The sequence below is a fragment of the Lepidochelys kempii genome, chromosome 14 (genome assembly GCF_965140265.1).
Source record: "Lepidochelys kempii isolate rLepKem1 chromosome 14, rLepKem1.hap2, whole genome shotgun sequence".
NCBI lineage: Eukaryota > Metazoa > Chordata > Testudines > Cheloniidae > Lepidochelys > Lepidochelys kempii.
The window spans coordinates 17897319-17920299 of record NC_133269.1 but is presented as its reverse complement, the minus strand read 5'-3'; the positions used below and the strand labels follow the sequence as shown (position 1 = coordinate 17920299).

General features: G+C 41.0%; 1 protein-coding gene across 10 annotated transcripts in view; it reads left to right on the top strand.

Annotated features, from left to right (window-relative positions):
- TNRC6C (trinucleotide repeat containing adaptor 6C) overlaps positions 1-22981 on the top strand; it is a 204436-nt gene that overhangs the window by 91078 nt on the left and 90377 nt on the right. For all 10 annotated transcript variants that reach the window (XM_073311080.1, XM_073311085.1, XM_073311087.1 and 7 more), the window contains exon 4: positions 10920-11252. In XM_073311080.1, coding sequence (XP_073167181.1) covers positions 10920-11252 — 333 coding nt within the window. The remainder of the gene's footprint in view (positions 1-10919; positions 11253-22981) is intronic.

Below are 22981 nucleotides of genomic sequence, written 5' to 3'. Positions count from 1 at the left end.
CTCAGCATCCTATTGCCCCATCAAAGTGGAAGTCACAGCTATGAGCCCCTTCCTAGTAGACTTTACACTATTAAGGACTCTGTGCCAGTCTTTGTTGGCAGAATCTGGTGTAGTTTTGGCCTCATTACTTCAGGTAAGATTAGCATGTGTGACATGTCAGATATAAATCTGGAGTACAGGATTTAGATGCACAGCAAAATGGGGATATGCTCAAATGGCTGATATAAATAAGGTAAAAGATTTGGTTAAAGACAGCCAGAAAACAAAGGCTTAGTATGTCCACATAATAAACTTTTGGATCAGTTTTGATGTAGTTTTTTGTTTCCTGAATTATTAGACAGGTTAAAAATATGTAAAATTGCTTAAGGTTCAAAGCATCATGGCTGTAAACAATGTGAAGGTTATATAGTTATGTGGAATCTCACCAAACATTAGGAGAAGTGACTAAACTTAAAAGACCATGGGCTGATCAGACATACACAATGGCTTATAATTAGGGTTGGAAAGGTTAGATTTTTATCAGTAAATGTCAATCTCACTGTACAAACACAAACTGATGAAAAAATATTGCAATTGACGATTATCAAGATTTACAGATAGGCAAAGTAGGAAAAACGTTTCTTGAGACCTTAGTTTGATCTAAGGAAATCTGCTTTGTATATTTTGACATGTGGTGGTTGTGTTTTAATGGTTATAATTTTTTGAATCTGTTTACTATCATTAAATAATTGTGTGACCCGCTATAATTTCCACAACTATGAACATTTAAATCTATAAAAATCTGAAAAATGCTTAAAATAAACATCGCTACTGTCCATTGAAATGATAAAATTGAATTCTCCAAAGCCTGCTTATAATTCAAAGTCTAAATGAGTACTTTATCCCAAGAGTAAATTGCCCCTGCTAAAGAGAGGAATGTCTTATCAACTGTACAGACGAGAGATTTGTTATAGTAACTGCGAAATAAACAGCTCAAAGATTGGAAATGCATATTATTCACACAGAGGATAGTGAGAATTTTTCATGATTTTGAGAATTTAGTATTCTGCTTACTTAACTGGTACTTCTATGGGGAAATTTTGGCTTTGGTTTAAATTTAGAAACTGGTAATAGAGGAGGAGATAAAAGTTGGGATAGCCATTAAAAAACACAAGTGAAACTGATTTTAGTGGTTTAAATCTAAAATTTGTGGAGAGCATTAAAGTTTAAATACAAGGATTATTTATATAGTGTATTATTTCTATTTATGTACATTTATTTCTGAAGTATCTAAGATAGATCTTTTCTGACTATCCTATAAATTACTCAGTACATTTATAAAAGCTAGTGCTCTTTCTGTAGTGCTGTCCTACTGTGCCTTGGTCTATCTATCTGATGCCCAGAAAATGTAAGATAACACAAACGTTGGAGAATCAGACTTCTCTTTCAAAAAGGCAAAATCTTTATCACCCAAATTGAAGATACTCTCACCAGGCGAATACTAATTCAGCAAATCCACATTCAGTTGTACTGCATGGAAAACATCTATTTTGGATCAACTCTGCAATTTAAATAGAGTACCTCTCCTATTGTAATCAGCAAGGAAAAAAGGACTCCGCTACTATTCATGATATGAAGAAAACTAATTTGGTATTGTCAACACATATATTGTTGATTATTATCCTTACAGCCATTCCCTTTTGTGTGCCTGCAAAATATCTTCAAAAGTACAAAATATGTATGGCTTTTGTATAGAAAATGGGGTAGTGAATTTAAACTTAATGTTATGACTAGGAATGTTTTTGGACTACTATATTTAGGAGTACTATTGGACTACTATTTAGAAAAATGTCCTTGACTTAGAACTATTGGATAGAGAAACAACTGTTGATTTTGTAAAACATTGGATATGTTATAATGAATTATGTGCTCTTAGTTATGAATTAGTACAGTGATAGGAACACTTGGCATTATTGTATGAAAGTGCAAAAAAAAAAAATCCAGAGAAATGTGGTCAGCGTACATAGGATACATGTAATTTATTCTTTCCAACCAAATGAAATAACTGAATAAATCCATCCTATTCATGTGTTTAAAACAGATCTCATAATTTAAAACATTTTCTAATTATGTATGTATGTATAATCCATTTCTAAACAAACGGCACATACATACACATGAATGCAGTGTGACAAAGTTCCTCCTCTACCTTGGTGAGTCTTGCATTTATTGGCGGATTTGCTCGCCTTGGAGCTTCACGGCAGCACTCAGTTTGGCCGTTTTCGTGAACCCACAGTCTAGGTCAATTCCTCCTGTGTCTGACTAGGAGTTGGGAGGTTTGGGGGGAACCTGGGCCCGCCCTCTACTCCGGGTTCCAACCCAGGGCCTTGAGGAATGCAGCTGTCTAGAGTGTCTCCTGGAACAGCTGTGTGACAGCTACAACTCCCTTGGGCTACTTCCCCATGGCCTCCTCCCAACACCTTCTTTATCCTCACCATAGGACCTTCCTCCTGGTGTCTGATAATGCTTGTACTCCTCAGTCCTCCAACAGTCTACGTTCTCACTCTCAGCTTCTAGTGCCTCTTGCTCCCAGCTCCTCACATGCGCACCACAAACTGAAGTGAGCTCTTTTTTAAACCCCCATGTGCCCTGATTAGCCTGCCTTAATTGAGTCTAGCAGCTTCTTGATTGGCTGCAGGTGTTCTAACCAGCCTGTCTGTCTTAATTGTCTCCAGAAGGTTCCTGATTGTTCTGGAACCTTCCCTGTTACCTTACCCAGGGAAAAGGGACCTACTTAACCTGGGGCTAATATATCTGCCTTCTGTTACTCTCCTGTAGCCATCCGGTCCAACCCTGTCACAGCAGACAAATACATAGTATGTGCAAGTATATCTTAAAATGGAATCCAGAGTTATTTATTTGATAACTTAAAAAATAGTGAGCTGACTTATTCCCTTGAAATTACTTTTCAGCCAACACACACACACTTCGCTTCAGTGATAACAGAAAGTTATTTAACAATATTCTTAAATTAGGTATTAAAGCAAAACACTGCTGCATCTGTATCTTACTCTGACCATTATGGATAAAACAGTGGTAGAATAGTCTGTATAGTTTTTGACTTTGTAATTTAATTCCTTGGCTGTGGAGAATAGTAAAGCAATTTTATTCGAAGCAACCTTATACTTGCTGTTTTATTTTATTGTTTTAGGACAGTCTTACTTCACCAGGAATCTAGCTTTGACTTAAACTCAATTTAAAATCCAGAAAACTTTTCCAGTCACACACACACAGAGTTGTGGAGAGTTAAAGGGAAATGCAGATGAAACATTCATTTCACAAGTATACATTCTTGAGTTATGTTTTTTTATATATATTTTTTTTCAGTTCCTTCTCAACTGCCGTTGGCCTTAAAGACTAACAAATTTATTTGGGCATAAGCTTTCATGCGTAAAAAACCCACTTCTTCAGATGATGTGTTTTACCCACGAAAGCTTATGCCCAAATAAATGTTAGTCTTTAAGGTGCCACCAGACTACTTGTTGTTTTTGTGGTTACAGAGGAACACAGGTACCCCCTGATATGTGTGTGTATATATATATTTTACTTACACACACACACACACACACACACTCTCTCTCTCTCTCTCTCTCTCTCTCTGTTTTGAGCTTCATGAATGCGAGCCACACAAGGTTTGGAATGAATTTCAGTGAATATTTAGGGCTTATTTTATCCTACACTAGGAGATGAACACTGGTGTGTGCATGAGCATGCGCAGCTCATTTCCAAGATGCTGGGTGAAGGGCAGAATGTACATGAGGCAGAATTGAGTTTTTGATGCGCTCTGTTACAAAGATACTTGAGATTATATTCACTGGTGTGTACGTGGACCTATGTTATGGTTTTGATCCAATTTATAAATTGTATTTAAACATCATTTGATATTTTTAGCTATCATAAGAGTTATTGTATATATTTAAGCATGTATTAAAGTTTGAGGAGACCACATTTTTTCTTTGAGTAGTGTCCCTGTGGGTGCTCCACTATAGGTGTATCTGCCTCCTTGCGCCTCAGATCGGACATTTTAGGTGGCAGTGTCTGTTCAGTCTGCACATGCACTTTCTCTGTCTTGTTTCTTGCCTCGAGGCTATCTGGCACTGCACAGGTGAACCATCCTCAGTTCCTTCTCAACTGCCCTTGGCCTGCGACGGACCATTAGCACAATCTGAGAGATGTTTAATTTCTAAAATTAATTTTAGTTTACAGAATAGCTAGTAGGATTTGTTATCTAGGTTTGTTTTATAATAAAACATTTTTTTGTAGCTTTCAAAAACCGTTATTTCCCTCTCCTTACTGATTTTGTTACCTTCTCCCCTTGTGGGGGCGGAATGAACCCCAAGAAGGGGCATGACCAGCTCCCCCAGGTTTAAATACTGTCTTTCCTGCAGAGAAGCCATTCTGGTCAGTGACAGCCATTCATGCTGCAATAGCTGCTTAGGAGAATTCCATACGCCACCAAAGTGTACTTTCTGTCTGAAATATAAATAAAGGACAAGACCGACCCATTAACTGAAGCTCAGATTCCTTATGATGAAAAATTTACTTAGACCAGCCTCTGACCCAGGACCTCTCCAGAGCAACAATCCTTGACGTGACCATCAAGATCCTCGGGACATTAAACTCCAGTGGATTCAAAGAAGAAATCTGCTGATTCCTTTAATAAAACCTAAAAAAAGAGGGCTACAGGTTCCCAGACTGAAGAATTTGACTAGGGAAAAAAAAGGTGTGTACAAAATGGGAAATGACTGCCTAGGAAGGAGTACTGTGGAAAGGGATCTGGGGGTTATAGTGAATCACAGGCTAAATAAACGCTGTTGCAAAAAAAGCAAACATCATTCTGGGATGTATTAGCAGGAGTATTGTAAGCATGACATGGGAAGTAATTCTTCTGCTCTACTCCATGCTGATTAGGCCTCAACTGGAGTATTGTGTCCAGTTCTGAGCGCCACGTTTCAGGAAAGGTGGGGACAAATTGGAGAAAGTCCAGAGAAGAGCAACAAAAATGATTAAAGGTCTAGAAAACATGACGTATGAGGGAAGATTGGAAAAAAATGGGTTTGTTTAGTCTGGAGAAGAGAAGACTGAGGTGGACATAACAATTTTCAAGTACGTAAAACGTTGTTACTAGGCAGAGGGAGAAAAATTGTTGTTCTTAACCTCTGAGGATAGGACAAGAAGCAATGGGCTTAAATTGCAGCAAGGGCAGTTTAAGTTGGACTAACTATATCAGAGTGGTTAATCACTGGAATAAATTGCTTAGAAAGGTGGTGCAATCTCCATCATTGGGGATTTTTAAGAGCGGGTTGGACAAACACTTGTCAGGGATTGTCTAGATAATACTTAGGCCTGCCTTGAGTGCAGGGGACTGGACTAGATAACCTCTTGAGGTGCCTTCTAGTTCTATGATTCTATGCCTGGCAAAATAATCTCTGTACTAACTGAATCGTGACATGGTACCCATGAGTACCAGTATTGGCAGTAAGCCTGAAGACTGGAGGGGCACAGGTTCAGAAGCGTCAATACGGTCAGTCAAGAGAAGGGATAGAGACCGGACTACTTCTCCTAAAATAGCACTGCTGGAGACAAGGAGAGCTTCGGTTCTGAGCACTTTCACCAGAGCGCCATCTTCTGATCAATTGTTGGACCACAGAAGACTGCAGGTACCACTGACTCCCTGGACACTGATGGGCCACTCTAGACCGACTCAGTCGACACCGATTACCACCATGGTACCACAGGAATTCCGTTTCTCCAAGGACCTCTTGGTTTCAAATGCTGGAATCCTCCCTGCTAGGTATCGACCCCATCTTAGTCTCCTGAATTCCCCAGAGTACTGAAACACTCTCTCCATGGGCCTCCTTATCTGCTCCACCTCTGTTGAGCGAAGAAGAAGAGGTCAATGATAACATATCTTTGGTCTCAGTTCAAAGCTCCCCAGGGCAATGTCAAGGGACCAGTCACCTGGAAACACTTGCAGAGCCACAACGTCACCGTGACAGGGAAGGCCCGCCCACTTGGTATGGACAACGTTGGGTATGGACCACCCATGACTTTTGCACCACTCCAGTGGCAGTACTGGGACCAGTGGGCAGCATATAGACACCAGTTCTCTAGGACCTCAGGTGTCTCTCATAGTGATAGAGAAAAACGATCTCCCTCAGCTTCCCTTTCTAGACCCCATGATCCTCAAGAGGAGATCTTTGAGGAGTAGGAGGCACAACTGAATAAAGATGATATTCCAGCAACAAACATTTCATCATTCTATCCAGATGAAGCTGTGATGCCTCCTCCATCATCAATCTCAGATGACTTCAGACAGTTTCAAGACTTCACCAAGAGAGTGGCAGACTTACTTTAGATCCCCCTCGAAGTAAAGGAGTCACAACACAAGCTGCTGGACATACTCCATAGGTCCTCATCAGCTCTTACTACACTCCTGATCAATGAAGCTCTACTAGATCCATATAAAATCATCTGGCAAACACTGGCCATGATAACGCCCACATGGAAAAGGGCAGACAAAAATATTATGTCCCCTCTAAAGATGTGGACCCAAATTTCCTTGTGGTAGATGCTGTAATTGATCCTGGCAGACAGCACCACCCTAAATCAACACCGTGCAACAAGGATTGGAAAAAACTGGGCTTATTGAGCAGGAAATTGTACTCAACAGCAATCCTGCAGTTTAGGATTGTGAATTATCAGGTCCTGATGGCAAAATATAATCAATATCAATTATGTGAAAATCAGTGCCTTTATTGAACATGTCCCAAATGATCAAAGAGAACAGTTACAAGCCATCAGTGCTGAGGGCCAGCTTGTGACAAGGACAGCGCTATAGACCACATTAGACACTGCAGATACAGCTGCTCACTCCATATCAACTGCGGTAGTAATGAGGAGAGCTTCATGGCATCACTTTTCAGGCCTCCCAAGAGAAGTCCAAATGACTGTGGAAGACCTTCCATTAGAAGGATCCATACTCTTTGTGGAAAAAACATTCCTCTCCACACAGTAAAGGGCTCAAGAGCCACATTATGTTCCTTGGGGATCTACATACCTGCACAGAAAATAAAGTACAGCAAATCACAGGCATCACAAAGATTGACTGGCCCAGTTCCTTTCACCCCAGAGACACTACAAATCCCAGAGGAAAAGACAATGGATACAAAACCAAAAGCTAATAGCCCCTCTCCCCCCCAACTTCAACTGTACAGCTCTCAATGTCGAAACATCAATTTTGAGACATTGGTTGAGGTCCAGATCGCCCACTCTCACTATTAATTGCTGCAAAACTAGAGTTAGCTATATCCTTTTAGACTTTTTCGATAAAACTGGGAAAAGATAACAGACAAGTGGGTACTGGAGATCATCTCCAATGGTTATTCAATCCACTTTACCTCCCTCCCTCCTACATATCTTCCCTGCCTGTCCCTCTTCAGGAACCCTTTTCATGAGTGCCTGTTATGTCAGGAAATAAATCATCTCCTAAATCCTGGTCATGTAGAACCAGTTCTAAATCAGCACAGAGGGAAGGGTTTCTACTCCAAATATTTCCTGATACCCATAAGGAATGGAGGATGGAGACCCATTCTGGATCTGAGGTCACTAAAGAAATATGAAACGGCACAAAGATTCAAGATGGTTACATTAGCAACAGTAATTCCATCTCTGGACCAGGGTTCTTGACTGTTGACCTATAAGGTGGTTATTTTCATATTGTGATTCAACCAATCCCGCAGGCGGTTCCTGAGATTCACCTCAGGTCAAGACCATTTTCAATACAGAGTACTTCCATTTGACTTATCTGCACCCAGAGTGTTCTCAAAGGTCCTATCAGTGGTAGTGTCCCATCTTCGCAAACTAGGAATCCTGATATATCTGTATCTAGATGGGTGTCTACTTAAGGCTCAATCCTTTGAAGTCGTCCTGGTAGCCAAGCAAAAGACTATAGATGTATTCATGCAGGTGGGACTACAACTGGCACTCAAAAATTGACTCTGACTCCAGTATAACATCTACAATTCATGGGAGCCTGTGTAAATGTGGTGAAGGCCAAAGCCTTCCTCACACTACACAAGTTCAACACCCTAAGCATCTTAATCAGTGCCATTCAGATCAGCCTCCAGACATTGGCCAGAAATTGCCTTCAGCTACTACTGGGGCACATGGCAGTAAACACCTTTATAAAAAGTCACGTAAGTCTCCACATGCATTGCCTTCAAGCATGGCTCCAAACGGTATACACACCAAACAGAGACAGATTGAATAAACTGCTGTTGATGGTCAAAGACTCTCTCAAATGGTGGAAAGATCTGCAGGATGTCTGCATAGGAGTCCCCTTCACTCAGCCACCTGCAACACTGATACTGACAACAGACTCATCTTTACGTGGCTGGGGAGCTCATATAGATAATCACATGGTTCAAGGCAAATGGTTCCTCTTAGAATCAACACTACATATCAACCTGTTGTAGCTCAAGGTGGTCAGGAATGCTTGTTGACATTTCCTATAATTGATCAAGGATAAACATATAAAACTCATGACAGACAACATAGCATGAATGTTCTACATAAGCCACCAGGGAGTAGTGAGATCACCATCCCTTTGTGCAAAGGCAGTGAAACTATGGAATTGGTGTGTTTGGCACAGCAGCATCATAACAGCAGCCTTCCTGCTGGCTGTGCAGAATACCACAGTGGACACCCTCAGCAGGACATTCTTGCAGGAACATGACTGGGAAATGGACCCTGTTGTTCTCCACAATGTATTTTGTCATTGGAGAGTCCGAAAAATACTTATTTTATTAATTATTTTAATTTATTAATAGACCAAAACAAAAAATGCTCCCAGTATTGCTCCAGAGCCGGTCTGGGACATCATTTGCTACGAGATGCCTTCCTCTTTCACTGGAATACAGATCTCCTTTATGCTTTTCCTCCAATTCCTCGCATATTGAAGGTCCTGCTCAAGATAAGAAAAGAAAAGTTATTCTCCTAGTTCACACGTGGCCAACCCAAATGTGGTTCTCATACCTTACTCAGTTAGCGGTGTGCCTCCCAATCACTTTTCAGTCCCTTCCTCACCTCCTCTCTCAGAATGCCGGCCAGATTTGCCATCCCAGCTCACAGGTTCTGTGACTCAAGGTATGGTTCCTCAATGGTTCGAAAACATGGAGCGTTCCTGTTCAGAGCATGTGAAAGAGGTGTTATTCCATAGCACAAAAATAACAACTCATCACATGTATATGCAGAAGTGGAAAAGATTCCAAATCTGGAGTGACTCAAAACATGTTACCCCCATATCCTCTCCACTCCTGCTAGTACTAGACTACATCCTAGATCTAAAAAAGGTCAGGATTATCTCTAAATTCAATAAAGGTACACCTCACAGCCATAACAGCCTTTCATCATAAGATAGATGGCTATTCCGAATTCACTTATCCTACAATGATTCCTCAAGGGTATGGGTAACCACCTACAAATCAAGCGTCCTACACCAACATGGGGCCTTAACTTGGTTTTCAAGTGCCTTACAAAGCCTCCTTTTGAACCAGTGGTCACATGCTCACTTATGCCTCTGTCTATGAAAACGACATTCCTAGTAGCCATCTTCTCAGCTTGGAGAATCAGGGAAATAGAGGCTCTAATTGCACACCCACCCTTCACAATTTTTTTTTTAGTGATAAGGTCACACTGACACCACATAAACCAACTTACTTCCCTCCCAACCTTCTTTCCAAAGCCACACCATGCCAAGAGAGAAGCAATATTGCATAAACTCAATGTCAGAAGAGCTTTGGCATTCTATTTGATTAGAACAATAATTTTCAGAAAATCTCCAAAACTATTCCTTTTGCTTGCAGAGGTCTAAAGGATCCTCAATCCTGAAACAGAGACTCTAGATGGATATCTAACTGCATTTCCTATTGCACCTACAATCTTCAGCCTCTGTCTGGAGTTCAAACTCATTCCACAGGATCTGTTTCGACTTCATTAAAAACGTTCCCATCACAGAAATATGTAGAGTAGCAATTTGGGCATCTGCTCATACTTTTGCAGAACAGTGTGCAATCATCTATAACTCAGCATCAGATGCTGTGTTTGGATCCACAGTATTATCATCAGTACTAACTCTTTAAGTACTGACTCTGAAGTCCCACCCTTCCATCAGGGATACTGTTGTACAGTCACCTACAGTGGAGCACCCATAGGGACACTATTCGAAGAAGAGGTTACTTACCTTGTGCCGTAACAGTGGTTCTTCAAGATGTGTGTCCCTGTGGGTGCTCCACAACCCGCCCTGCTCCCCTCTACTTTGGAGCTCTTAATAAATGTCTTTGTGGTAGAGAAGGAACTGAGGATGGTTTGTCCACACAGTGCTAGATAGCCTCGAGGCAAGGCATGAGATAGGGAGAGCGCACGTGCGGGCCCAGATGGACACTGCTACCTAAAATCTCTGATCTGAGATGCAGGAATGTGGATACAGCTACAGTAGAGCACCCATAGGAGGGCATATCTTGAAGAACCACGGTTACGGCACGAGGTGCGTAACCTCTTCATCTTGTAAAGTAATTTTGGTATTATCCTGTTTGTTCCTGCATTTGTTGCTTCAGGATTGTTGTTTAGGGAAAAGCCCTGGTCAATTTTATACTATTATCCCTCCTAACAGAAACTTGGATAAAACTGTTTATTCCTTAAACAAATGTAAACATTTTTCTCCGTAGAAGTTTCTTTATATATTTTATATGTAATTCTTGTATGTATTTTACTTTGCGTTTCTAAGATTAAATTTTATAATTTCTTTTACTCACTCGTTTTGAAGAAATGATCTTTAATTCTTCCTTGGATTAAACTAATATTTGTTTCATTTTATACAGTGCCAGAACCTATTAAGACCAGTTTAAGCCAGCCCCAGCCTGCCGGTACCGGTACCAGTACTTCCACCAGCACTATCACCAACAGCAGCAATGGCAAGCGTGCATCTGCTAATGGGCAGCAGCCAGCTGCATCCCGTTACCTGCCTCGTGAGGTGCCTCCACGCTTCCGCCAGCAAGAACAGAAGCAGCTCTTAAAGAGAGGTCAGCCACTGCCTACTGGAACTCTGACAGGCGCAACCCCACCACAAGGTACTGGACAAGGAGGGGCAAGTCCTCCTCCACAGCCAGGAGCAGGTGGACAGCATCATCCCAGTAAGACCCTAACCCAAACAGGTAAGATGTTCACATCTAATGGGGACACTGCAAACTCATTCTCTGTGTAATTATGCCTTTTACCTTTGGTAATTAAAGAGACTATGATCAAAACTACTGTAAGAAATTCCAAATATTATATGTGGCAATGATAGTATTGTAAGTTGAACATGTGCAATTTCTTTCTTCCTTAGAGAACATGAAAGCAGATGCATTAGCAACTTTATCGTGCAGAACTCAAATTTAGAAATGTTTACATATGCCAAAATTTAAAAAACTTTTTGTTCAGCAACCATTATCTACTGTTTTCCTTTTCTCAGTATGATGAATCTTACTGAAAATCTTACTATGAGAGAGGAAAGGGAGACATGAAATCTGAATCTTAAAATATATTATTTTTTGTTTGTATCACTGGTAAAAATCTTCATATCATGTGAATAGATTTCTATTTCTGCAGGTAGCAGGGCCTCGTGCTAGATGTTTTAGGCACAGCCTAAGATTCTTGCACAGGCAACCTTAATTTGGGAATTTCCTATGTGTTGAGTGCTTGACTTTGCGATCGTCATGTTCTTTAAGATATCTTTTGCATGTAGGTTAAAAACAGGTATATTTCACATTTGCTGTACTGCATTTTTTTGGTGTACATTTACTTGCTCTTCTGCTCCCTGATAAGCCACATGGTAAGAAACAAAAATCATAGAAAAACTAAATGAATACCCTGGACCTTCCTGCAAAGTCACCATGTTCACTTCAGATGGAAGCATGAAGGCTACCTACCTTCCTGACTATTGGGACTAGTGTGTGAGAGGATGGTCTCTCATCCACCTTCCCTCTTCTTTCTTCCTCCGCTCCAGCTACTGGTGAGGACATAAGAGGCAATTTTGCTTCTCCCTTCCCACTCCCTGTTAGGGATTCTGTAAATCTCTTTCTCACAGTGGTGATCCATTCGTTCAGAGTCTCTGATAGATACCTGTCAGTCTGTTTTCCACTATGCCTGTTACGTACATATGTCAGGCAAAGCAGGGTGCATTCTTGTATGAGGTATTTACTCTGAAAAGGCAAACAGAGTGGGTCAGACCTGGTCCACACTTGAAAGCTAGGTCGTCCTAGCTACATTGCTCAGGACTGTGAAAAATTGCATGCCCTGTGCAACATAGTTAGGATAACCACATCTAGATTAATGGAAGAATTATTCCATCAACTTCGCTACTGCCTCTCAGAGAGGTGGGTACACCTACATCAACAGAAAAAACCCTTTCGTTGATGTAGGAAGCTTCTATGCTAGAGCAGCATAGCTCCAGTGCCAATCTGTGCAGCTATAGTAGACGTACCCTCACAGTGTTGTCAATGTTTGAGATATCATGAATATTACTGTTGCAGCCTGACTTAATTTAATTTTGTCGAAACTGCTCGCGGTTTCCCCATTTGGATGCTCAAGGACATTTTGCTGTAACTGTAGATGTAGCTGCTGCCTGCAGTACGGTAGTACTCCTACACATACTGAGCATGGCAGAGCCCTGGAGCAGGCAGAGCAGGACAGTGTTGCCAGCTGTCATGGTCTTATTGCAAGTCTGACAACATTTGGTGTTTTCCTTAAACTCTCAGCTTCTGGGGGTATTTAATTAGATTAGAATCTCAACCTTTATTTAAAAACAAAGAATACGTTTCTAGTTCTTGTGGTTGGGGAGAAAAAATTTGAAAATGTGACCTGAGTATTTCCCTAAAGGCACAAAACCCCAAAGGCAAATAAAAAGAACCTGAGATTGAATTGAATTTATTTTAAATTTCATGATTTTGCAGGGTCTGACTCTCATTTGGGCATTTGTCTTTGGTGGTACTGGAAGTAGCCCATTCCCACACTCCCAAGCTCAGAAGCAGAATCCTCATCCTGTCCTTTTCCCCAGTCACACTGCAGGAAGGAGGGAACTAACAGAGTTAAGGTAGTAAGCCCCTTTCTCCATAGATTATAGAGAGAGGACAGCTGCTGGAGCCTGCCAGGGGGCAGTGTGGCTCTTGGGGGCTAAAGGAGCCTATCAAAGTGGGAATCAAGGGAGCAAGGCAGACTGGGGTCCAGGAGAAAGAAGATATACAGGGGAGCTGCAGCCTGTATTTGAATTCACTTACAGTAAATTTTTTACTCTGTAAATGTCACACCGATATTTGGGGAAGGCAGGGGGAATTAGATTAAGATTTTTCAAAAATTCTCATGGGTGTTTTTGGGGTCCCTACTCAATATTTTTGAACACTTAGGCTGTGGTCGTGTCATGCAAGTTGTATGACTGTGAAAGCACCAAACTTCTTAACTGTTCTTTGTTGCAAATTGGTTATGAAAATCAATTAACTTGAGGTTTTTGACAGAAATATTTTAGATAGGAAACTAAGTTGTAGAGGTATTTCTGTCCAAAGTACCCTGTGATTGTATTCGAAAAGATATTGGAGGCAATTGCCATATGTTAGACCACAGGAAATGGTAAATGCTACGAGATTTATGCAATTGCTCTTGTCCAATATCAAACTAAAATGAACAAACTCAGAGTAGCTAGGAGTTAAAAAGTACTCTCAGAACAATTTATAAATGTGTTCAGTAAGCAGACACAGTTGAATTTCTGGGGAAGTTTCACAGTTATATATTTGAGAAGAAATAACTCCATTATTTTTGTCTTGATTTTGTTTTGTACATTCTCTGTCCTAAGATGATGATATTCCAGAAATACAAAAATAAGGAATTCAGTCACTCCTTAGCAGATATGAATTTATCCTGAGTGATATGGAGGTCTTTGAATTTGAAGTCTGTGGCAGTATTTTCCTATGGCAACAATGTATCATGTAATTGCTTGATGTTTTATTTATTGGTGCTCATATTGCTGAAATACCATTTTGAGGTACGTTTTCAATATTTCTTTGCTGTTTAGGTTTGAAAACTGAATAGATCAGTTAGTTTTCACGGTTCTTTTTTTTTCTTCCTTTTACATTTGCTGCTGATATAGAGGTGCTTGTGAATTGTCAGATTACAGCAGCATTTCACATCAAATAAGTTTTTGTTATAATGAAAAAGAGGATCAAGGGAAAACTTAGAAACACAGTAAAAGTTATTTAGGAATTGTCACAACAGATATAGTTAACTACACATTTGTTTTTCTTCTGCCAACTGATGTAGGCCAGTTTCTTTCACTTACTATATATCCTGCAGAAGTCATAGCTACTTCTCTCATGAATGACAAATTTTTATCTGCTTCTGCAATGTACACCTGTGGCTAGCTGGAAAGACATGTCTTCCATAATTACAATCTCTCATGTTCAGAGTTCGCCTTGTTTCATAACCCTGTTGTGCTATGGATGGGATGTTTTGTTTTATTTAGTTTTCTAAAAATGTGTCAGTACAAGTCTAAACACATTTAAGAAAACAATACAGTTGTCCAGTGCCAACTGAGACTTTTCCAAGCCATATGGCCAAACACTACTTAATAGTCATCCCTATCCAACATCCTCTTCTTACTTAGAAAAACCCTGGAAAAACATGAGCCTTGCAGCGTTCTCTGTAAGTTGTCATATCTCCTTTCTGGAAGTCCAAAGAGAGAAATTATTTCCAGAATCAAGAATGCCATTCTTTTTGGGTTGTCATAGACACTGTGCCGTTGGATAGGCTGTAAAGAAAATACAGTCTATCCACATAGCGTAAAGAAATCAAAGGTAAATTAGTTCTTGCTCACTTTGTGGAAAGTTACTCCCCTCCCCCCAAAAACATGCAGAAGATCACTATAAATTACAGTATAACCTACAGAGGGATTTAGTATACAGTAATGTGAGGCTCTCTAGCAAGCCTTGAACCAGAGACTCCCTGACTAATAGGTCTCCTGAGGTATCTGGCTTTTATAGTTTCTTGTACCTCCATTTCCCATTTGCTAATCTGCTGCACCAGTGCTTCCAGCAGGGTTTATTAATTTAGTTCTTTCAGTCTTAGTAGCAAGGCAGTCCTCAACAGCACTTTCTACATCGGTGTGTGCATTTACTTATTTACCCTTTTCCTAGTTTTCTGTGAAGGCTAGAAAGAAAGACAGAACACTAGCAATTAACAAAAGAGAAAAAAAAAAAGCAAGCAGAGCAACCTTTCCCACTTCTTTCATAGCACATTCACTCTGGGGCATGCAAAACAAGTGAACCCACAATAATAAAGAGAACTGCTGCAATATTATACGGTTAGCGAAATCGGGATGCAGAACAGTTAGGGTCAAAATGAAAACTTTAAACTACACGTAGAAATCCAGTTAGCAGATTTTGGAGCACACGTAGTAGAATGTGTCTTTCTCCAGTTATCTTGGCCAAGCTAGATGCTTGGGAACTGTTCTGCCTGCTAGCAGATGGAGATGGCACACTGAGACTTTTTAGTGATATCATCCCCTGCATATAAGGAGATTGCTGAAATCTCAGAGCTCATTTGTTTTTCTCCACCAGGTGGTGCTAACTGAGGAGGCTAACTGAGGAGTTCAGATTGAATATAGGAGAAAATGCAACTGGTAACATAGGTCTAGGAAGATATCAGGCTACATACCAGTGTGCAGCTGTCTCAGTCCCACATGCAGTGAGCCAGTTGAAAGAGGTGTACAGCATGTCTGACTCTTATAGGAATTCCAGGGTCACAAAATGCCCATGTTGCCAGTCTTTTACACAAAAAATGAGGCTTTCGTAATGGTTTATTCCACCTCCGAGCAGCATAGAGAATCAGGAGGTAAGACCTGTTCAGCTGCAAGGGGGTCTGGTATCTAAGCAGATAGTCTTCTCAAAGGGGATTTATGGTGCCTTCACCCAGGCATAGCTAGAGAGCCTTTCCCTGCTTCCTTTAGGCACCTCCCTGGTGATAGAAGCAGCTGTGACACCTGGCACAGGGAACATTCCCGCCCTTGACCCCACCCTAACTCCTGCCACTGAACAGAGGCTGCTTCTCCCCTCCCATTGGAAGAGCTGACATATTGCACAGAGACATAGATAGCTGAACTAAGAGGTTACAGAAGGAATTGAGTTCATACGGCTCCAGAGTTCATGGACTTATGAAAATAGCCTCAGGCATTCAAAAAAGAGGATCCAGGCTGTGAGAGAGCAAGAATCTGCCAGAAGCAAATGCCTCTACTTCCTCCTGATACTATTACCTTACCTTAGACCTTAGTCCGTCCTGTGCTTTGCTGCATGTTGGGCTACCCACATTTGCCATCCTTGCGTGTCAACTGCCCTTCTCTGCAGATCTTCCCATTTCATGTTGAGGTGCTTGATGTCCTTCAGAACTGTTTGTTTCCATGTTATTTATGGTCTTCCTCTTTCTTCTTGCGTTTTCTGGCTTCCATTCAAGGGCGGTATTTGGTAAGCATTCTTTTTCAATTCTCCCAACCACTGATGTCTTCTTTTGTAGATTATTTGTGAGAGAGTACCTTGTCTAGTAATTTTTCTGACTTGTTCATTCGTCTTCGTATCTCTATATGTTATTCCCAGTATTCTTCTCAGACATTTGTGATGAAATGCATCCAGCTTTTGCGTATCTTTCTTGGTAAGTTGCCATGTCTCACTGCTATATGTTGTGATGGCAATAACAATTGCTTTGTACACATTCAGTTTTGTCTTGAGGGAGATGTTTTTGAGTTGCCTGATACTATTAGACAAGGGGTATTCATATTTCAAAACCTGTTGACCTGGGTTCCTCAGATGCACCATTTACCAAAAGAGGTCCCTGGGGGATAAAAATACCCATGGGAAGAAGAGATCAACAGTGAAGAGGAGGACCTGAATAATCAGATCCACATCTAGATCAGTGATCCTCTGGTAGCTTTAGAGGCATGATGATGCACATTGTATCATCTGCTAGACATTAGAAGCCTCTGGATCCTTTTTTCAGATGAAAAAGTCTTGGACGAAGAAGAGCTCAAGGGAATCCAACAAGCTTCTGGGGATAGATAGAACTTTTTCCTTCTTAAGGATAGATTAATCTGTAGTGGAGTCTGTCCCAGCTCCCTTGGAAGAGGAAAAAATTCCAAACTTATTGTTTGGGAAAACGGTCACAGTTTTTCAGGAAAGGAGGTGGTTCTTTGAGAAGTGCTCCACTTTTGCTTTGGGTCTACTCACACTCCTCTTTTGCCTTTCAGACCTCCCCAGTGGCCATCCTGGGATCCTTGTGCATCATCTCATCAGCAGTTTTTCCATGCCCCACAGCCTCTCTAGTGGAAAGTACAGGGGAAGATGCTCTCCCACTCCAACTGCCCCCCTCCATTTCCCCAGGTGCAAGACTGTTTTGAAGAACAGGAGGTCAGAGTAGATAGAGGTTACCCCTCAAAAAAAAAATTCTTCATCTTCCCTAGATGACATGTTTGTGCATGTCTGCCCGCCCGCCCCCCCCCCCCCCCAATCAACCATGGCCGATGACTTCAGACTCTTCCAAGAAATGATGAAGCACATTGGAGACTCCCTTCAGATTCCCTTGGAAGAGGTCAGAGTTACAACATAAGCTCCTAGACATCCTCCAATGGATTCCCTCCACCCGTGTTGCCCTGCCTATTAATGGGGCCCAGCTTGACTCTGCCAAATCCATCTGGCAGACCCCTTTCACAATCTCCCTGATGTATAAATGGGCTGATTAAAAAAAAAAAATACATTCATGCTAAGGATTGAATTTCTGTTCACCTACCCATTTCCTAAATCCCTGGTTGTGGAGGCAGTGAACAAACGTGGCAGACAACACAACATAAAGGCCACATCCTATGATAAGAATAAAAAATGCCTTGATCTGTTCAGCAGAAAGACATGCTTATCCACTGCTCAGCAATTTAGGATCCTGAACTATCAGGCTTTCTTGGCTAAATACTATCACTCAAATTATGTCAGATTCACCACCTTTATTGAGCGCCTGCTGGCTGATCAGTGTGAATGATTTCAGGCTACTATTAATGAGGGTCAGCTGTTAGCTAGGTCATTGCTGCAGGCCTTGTTGGATGCAGCTGATACTGCCGCTCAATCCATCTCTATGGCGGTAGTCATCTGGAGAGCATCCTGGTTTCAGATGTCTAGATACCCAACGGAGGTCCAAAGTTAAGGACTTTCCCTTCGATGGTCTCAAATTGTTTGCGGAGTCCACTGATTCACTTTGTACCCTTAAAGATTCAAGATCCACAATTAGATCTCTACACACTTAAAAATAAACAGAGGTTTAGTAGATCCCAGTCAGCTCAAACATCCTACCCAGTCTCATTTTCAGGACTTCAGAGACCCTATGGGCCACCCAGGAAAAGGTCAAGATTCCAGAGGGGGAGTCCATCTGCTCTGTGTATGCCCACTGCAGAACCATCATCATCTAAATGTCAATTTCAGTTGTCTGGATGAGGGTCTGAAACTATCCCGCAAACCCGCTCTGCCTATATGACCTGTTACCCATCTCCCACCCTTTGGTAACAGTCTTTTCCCCATTTCTTTCTGCATGGGAGCGAATCACATCAGAGAGATGGGTGCTGGAGACTATAAGATTGGGATACGTTATCCATTTACCTTCCTGCCATTTACTCACCCACCTTCCCCATACTTTTTCTGGAACACCTCCTATAAGCACCTCTTTTTAAACAAAAAGTTGACTCACTTCTGCAAATGGGTGCTGAAAAGCCATTCCGTATTCAGCACAGAGGGAAGGGATTTTACTCCCAAGTACTTCCTAGTTCCAAAAAAGAATGGAGGGTGGAGACTGAATTTAGATCTGAGCTTCTTAAACAGCTCTGTCGGGTCGCAGAACTTCAGGATGGTGTTTCTTGCAGCTATAATCCCATTATTAGAACCAAGGGGTTGGTTTTTGGTCCTCAGCCTGCATGATGCGTATTTCCATATTGCAGTTGACCCAGTCTACAAAAGGTTCCTACACTTTTCAGTGTCAAGTGCACCCTTTCGGACTCTCATCTGCCCCATGAGTGTTCTCAGTGGTGCTGGCAGTGGTCGCAACTTACCTCCAGCATCTGGGGATAATTGTTTTTTCATACCTGGACAACTAGCGGATCAAGGGCCGTTTTTACAACGAGGTCTTTGACACTATACAGACTACAAGATCCATGTTCTGCAAACTAGAGTTGCAGCTCAACATTAAAAAGTCAGCTTTGAGCCCAATACAAAGAATAGAGTTCATGGGAGCCTAGGCTAGGGCTTATCTTCTCCACAACAATTCGTGACCTTAGCAGATCTCATCTCAAAGCTTCCTCCTGCCCCCTCTTCCCTCTTGATCGTCCTGGATTACCTCTAGAGCTGAAGAACACAGGTTTATCTGTAAGCTCTGTCAAGGTCCATTTGGCTGCTGTAACAGCTTTTCATTCAGCGGTTGAAGGATTCTCAGTCTTCACCCATCTTACAAATGTAGTATTTCTGAGAGGACTAAGAAACCTCTTTCCCCAACTTAAGGAACCCACCCCTATTTGGGACTTGAAATTAGTTCTTAGATGTCTGATTGGGACCTCCTTTTGAGGCAAGGACTACATCTTCCCCCTTTGATTTATTTCAGAAGATAGCCTTTTTGGTGGATATCATCTCTGTTCAGAGGATTGGTGAAATAGGAGTTCTAATGGCAGATCTTTCATTTACAGTATTTTGTAAGAACGAAGTCACGTTACTCCCATGCCCAAAATTTTTACCCAAGGTGTCAAGCTGGTTGATGTGAACCACAGATATCTACCTTCTGTTTTTCCCCAGAGAAGAAGTGGTTTTACACACTTGAGATGTTAGGAGGGTGCTAGCTTTTTATTTGGACAAATCTAAGGAATTTAGACACTAACAGTCTGGTTGATTTTCTATCGCAGATAGAGCCAAAGGTTTGACGATTTTCCACCCATAGACTTTCCAGATGGATCTATGACTGTATCATATTCTGTTTTAAATCTTCAAATATACAATCTTCTTGTAGAGAGTTGGTCCATTCTACAAGATCCTTATCTGCTTCTGTGGCATTACTCAAGAATGTTCCTCTTTTGGACATTTAGGCAACCACTTGGTCTTTCATACATATCTTCTCTAATCATTACACAGTGGTCCAGTCTTCTAGATTAGATGCTGCTGTTGGAAATGCTGTGTTGTCTGCAGTCTGAAGTCCAGCTGTGAGTACTGCTCGGTAGTCACATAAAGTAGAGCACCCATAAGGACATTACTCGAAGAAGAAGAAGAAGAAGAAGAGGTTACAAACCTTTCAGCAGTTTTACTCTGTCTTCTTCGATCAAGCCAGTGCAGGGTTTGAATAAGTTAAATTCATTCCTTTGGGTATGGAGTTTTCAAATAGAGCCTGAACAGTCAACTCAAAGCAATTCTCTTTTCATTAGGTCTACAGAAGTTTACCTCTAGATCCTGATCTTAAACTCTCATCCATGGTTCCTATTCTGTGCAGTCCTGTAACAACATTTTCCAAACAAAACACTGCTGTCACATCTGAACTCAGCATGTTGAGTCTTTACCAAGATAATGGCCAGATCTGCAGATGCTCTTGGAAAATGCGGCCTTTTGATTCACTCCACCATGAGGGTCAGTTAGTCATTGTCAAGTCACAACCACTGGTCAAGCCACCCTTCTCTCAACTATGGTCATTTCTCAACCAGTGTGGCTGGATATTTAACAGAAATTCATGGTATCCTGATGTGTCCTTTTATATTCAGGAGCCCAGTGCAATACTAAACCAGAAACCACTTCAGATAGTCACACAGATGTCATAGCGTCCAAGCAATCTTGAACCAACTAACAACAATTATCTTAAGAAGATATCCTTCAGCTAAGGTTACATGTAAATAATAAGACACCTCCACCTGCTTGATTCTCTCTCACTGCATGATGAGCTGGGTGCCTAACGAGTTGATTGGGTCAATATTGGACTTAGTGTCGTCTGACCAAGTCTCCATTATGCTATGACAGATCAGGTGCTGTTTCTGTACTCACATGATGAATAATAGAAAGAACGAGGAGTACTTGTGGCACCTTAGAGACTGACAAATTTATGTGAGGATAAGCTTTCGTGGGCACATCTTCCTACTGTATTTTCCACTGCATGCATCTGATGAAGTGGGCTTTAGCCCACGAAAGCTTATGCTCAAATAAATTTGTTAGTCTCTAAGGTTCTACAAGTACTCCTCGTTCTTTCTGCTGATACAGACTAACACGGCTACCACTCTGAAACCTGTCATGATGAATAATATTGTCTTTATTTTAACCATTAGCCTGAATTAAAGGACAGGAGGGTCACTGTTGGCCAGTGTCTCACTTCTAGCCCAAACTATCTTAAGAGTCTGTTCCTGCATAGTTAACTTCAAACATGTGCAGCCAGTATCCTCCATGGGCCTCCATATAATCCTTCCAGCCGCAGAGGAGCAATTAAAGGCAAGTACATCTGGTCATCAAGTACTCACTATTGCCTCTTTTCTTCCTGTAATATCCTCTTATAATTAGTCTTCCTTATCCACTCAATCCTATCATTGACCTATTCAAAAGACTCCTCATAATGTTCATCCTGATGCCAAGGAGTTAAAAAGGATGTTCTGTAAATATAAGGAATGTAAGGATTAATGCCAGTAAATATATCATTACTACGTATCAATGAAGCGGGTATAATTTTGTTGTTGGCTTTTAAAGTATTCTGTAATCATGATCTGGATGGGTAATACTTAAGAAGTAAGAAAAAAATGTTTCAAATCGGTTAGGAATGTTGATGTACAGATGTAAGTAATGTAAAAATCTTATTCTTTGACCTAACTACGGTAGAACCTCAGAGTTACGAACACCTCGGGAATGGAGGTTGTTCATAACTCTGAAACCTTTGTAACTTTGAACAAAACATTATGGTTCTTTCAAAAGTTTACAAATGAACATTGATTTAATACAGCTTTGAAACTTTACTATGCAGAAAAAAATGCTGCTTTTACCATTTTAATTTAAATGAAACAAGCACAGAAACAGTTTCCTTACCATCTCAAATATTTTTTTAAACTTTGCCTTTATTTTTTTAATAGTTTACGTTTAACACAGTACAGATGCTCCCCAACTTATGCAATCGTTACCTTCTGGAAAGCCTTGCGTAACTCGAATTTTGCGTAAGTTGGAAACGTATACTCGAAAGTTATGCCAAAAAAAAACCCAAAACCCCTACTCCTATTTCTAGTTTAACTTTTTCTATAAGTGCAAATTTGTGTAAGTCAGGTCTTGCGTAACACGGGGAGTGTTTGTACTGTATTTGCTCCCTCTTTCCCCCCCCCCCCCCCCAAAAAAAAAAAGACACCCTCTTCTGCTGCCTGATTGCATGCTTCTGGTTCCAGATGAAGTGTGTGGTTGACCGGTCAGTTCATAAATCTGAGGTTCTGCTGTATACATTTAATGTTAAGTATTTTAAACTCAATTTCATAAGAACATTGTATTTGACACTACTAGATTTCTTTAAAAATAAAAGCATATAAAAGTGTACATAAGTATCACTGTCCAAATCCTTATACTGGAGTCAAATAACAAAAACAGTCCTAAAACTCATGATATACAGAATTGCTCTTTTGGACTTCTTTTCAAGATTATAGTTAAAGAAAGCTATGTGTGTGTATGTAGCTTGTTCTAGCTTCCAGTTGCTATTCCTTATCTCCCCCGCAAATAATGATGATGGAAATTGGTTTGTACCTTTTTTCTCCTCCTCCAATCAACCCCAGTATGTCGCCAGTAGCGTCTTCCTTTATTGAGGTGGAACATTTCTAGAGTACTTCTAGTACCTCATGATCCAGAAG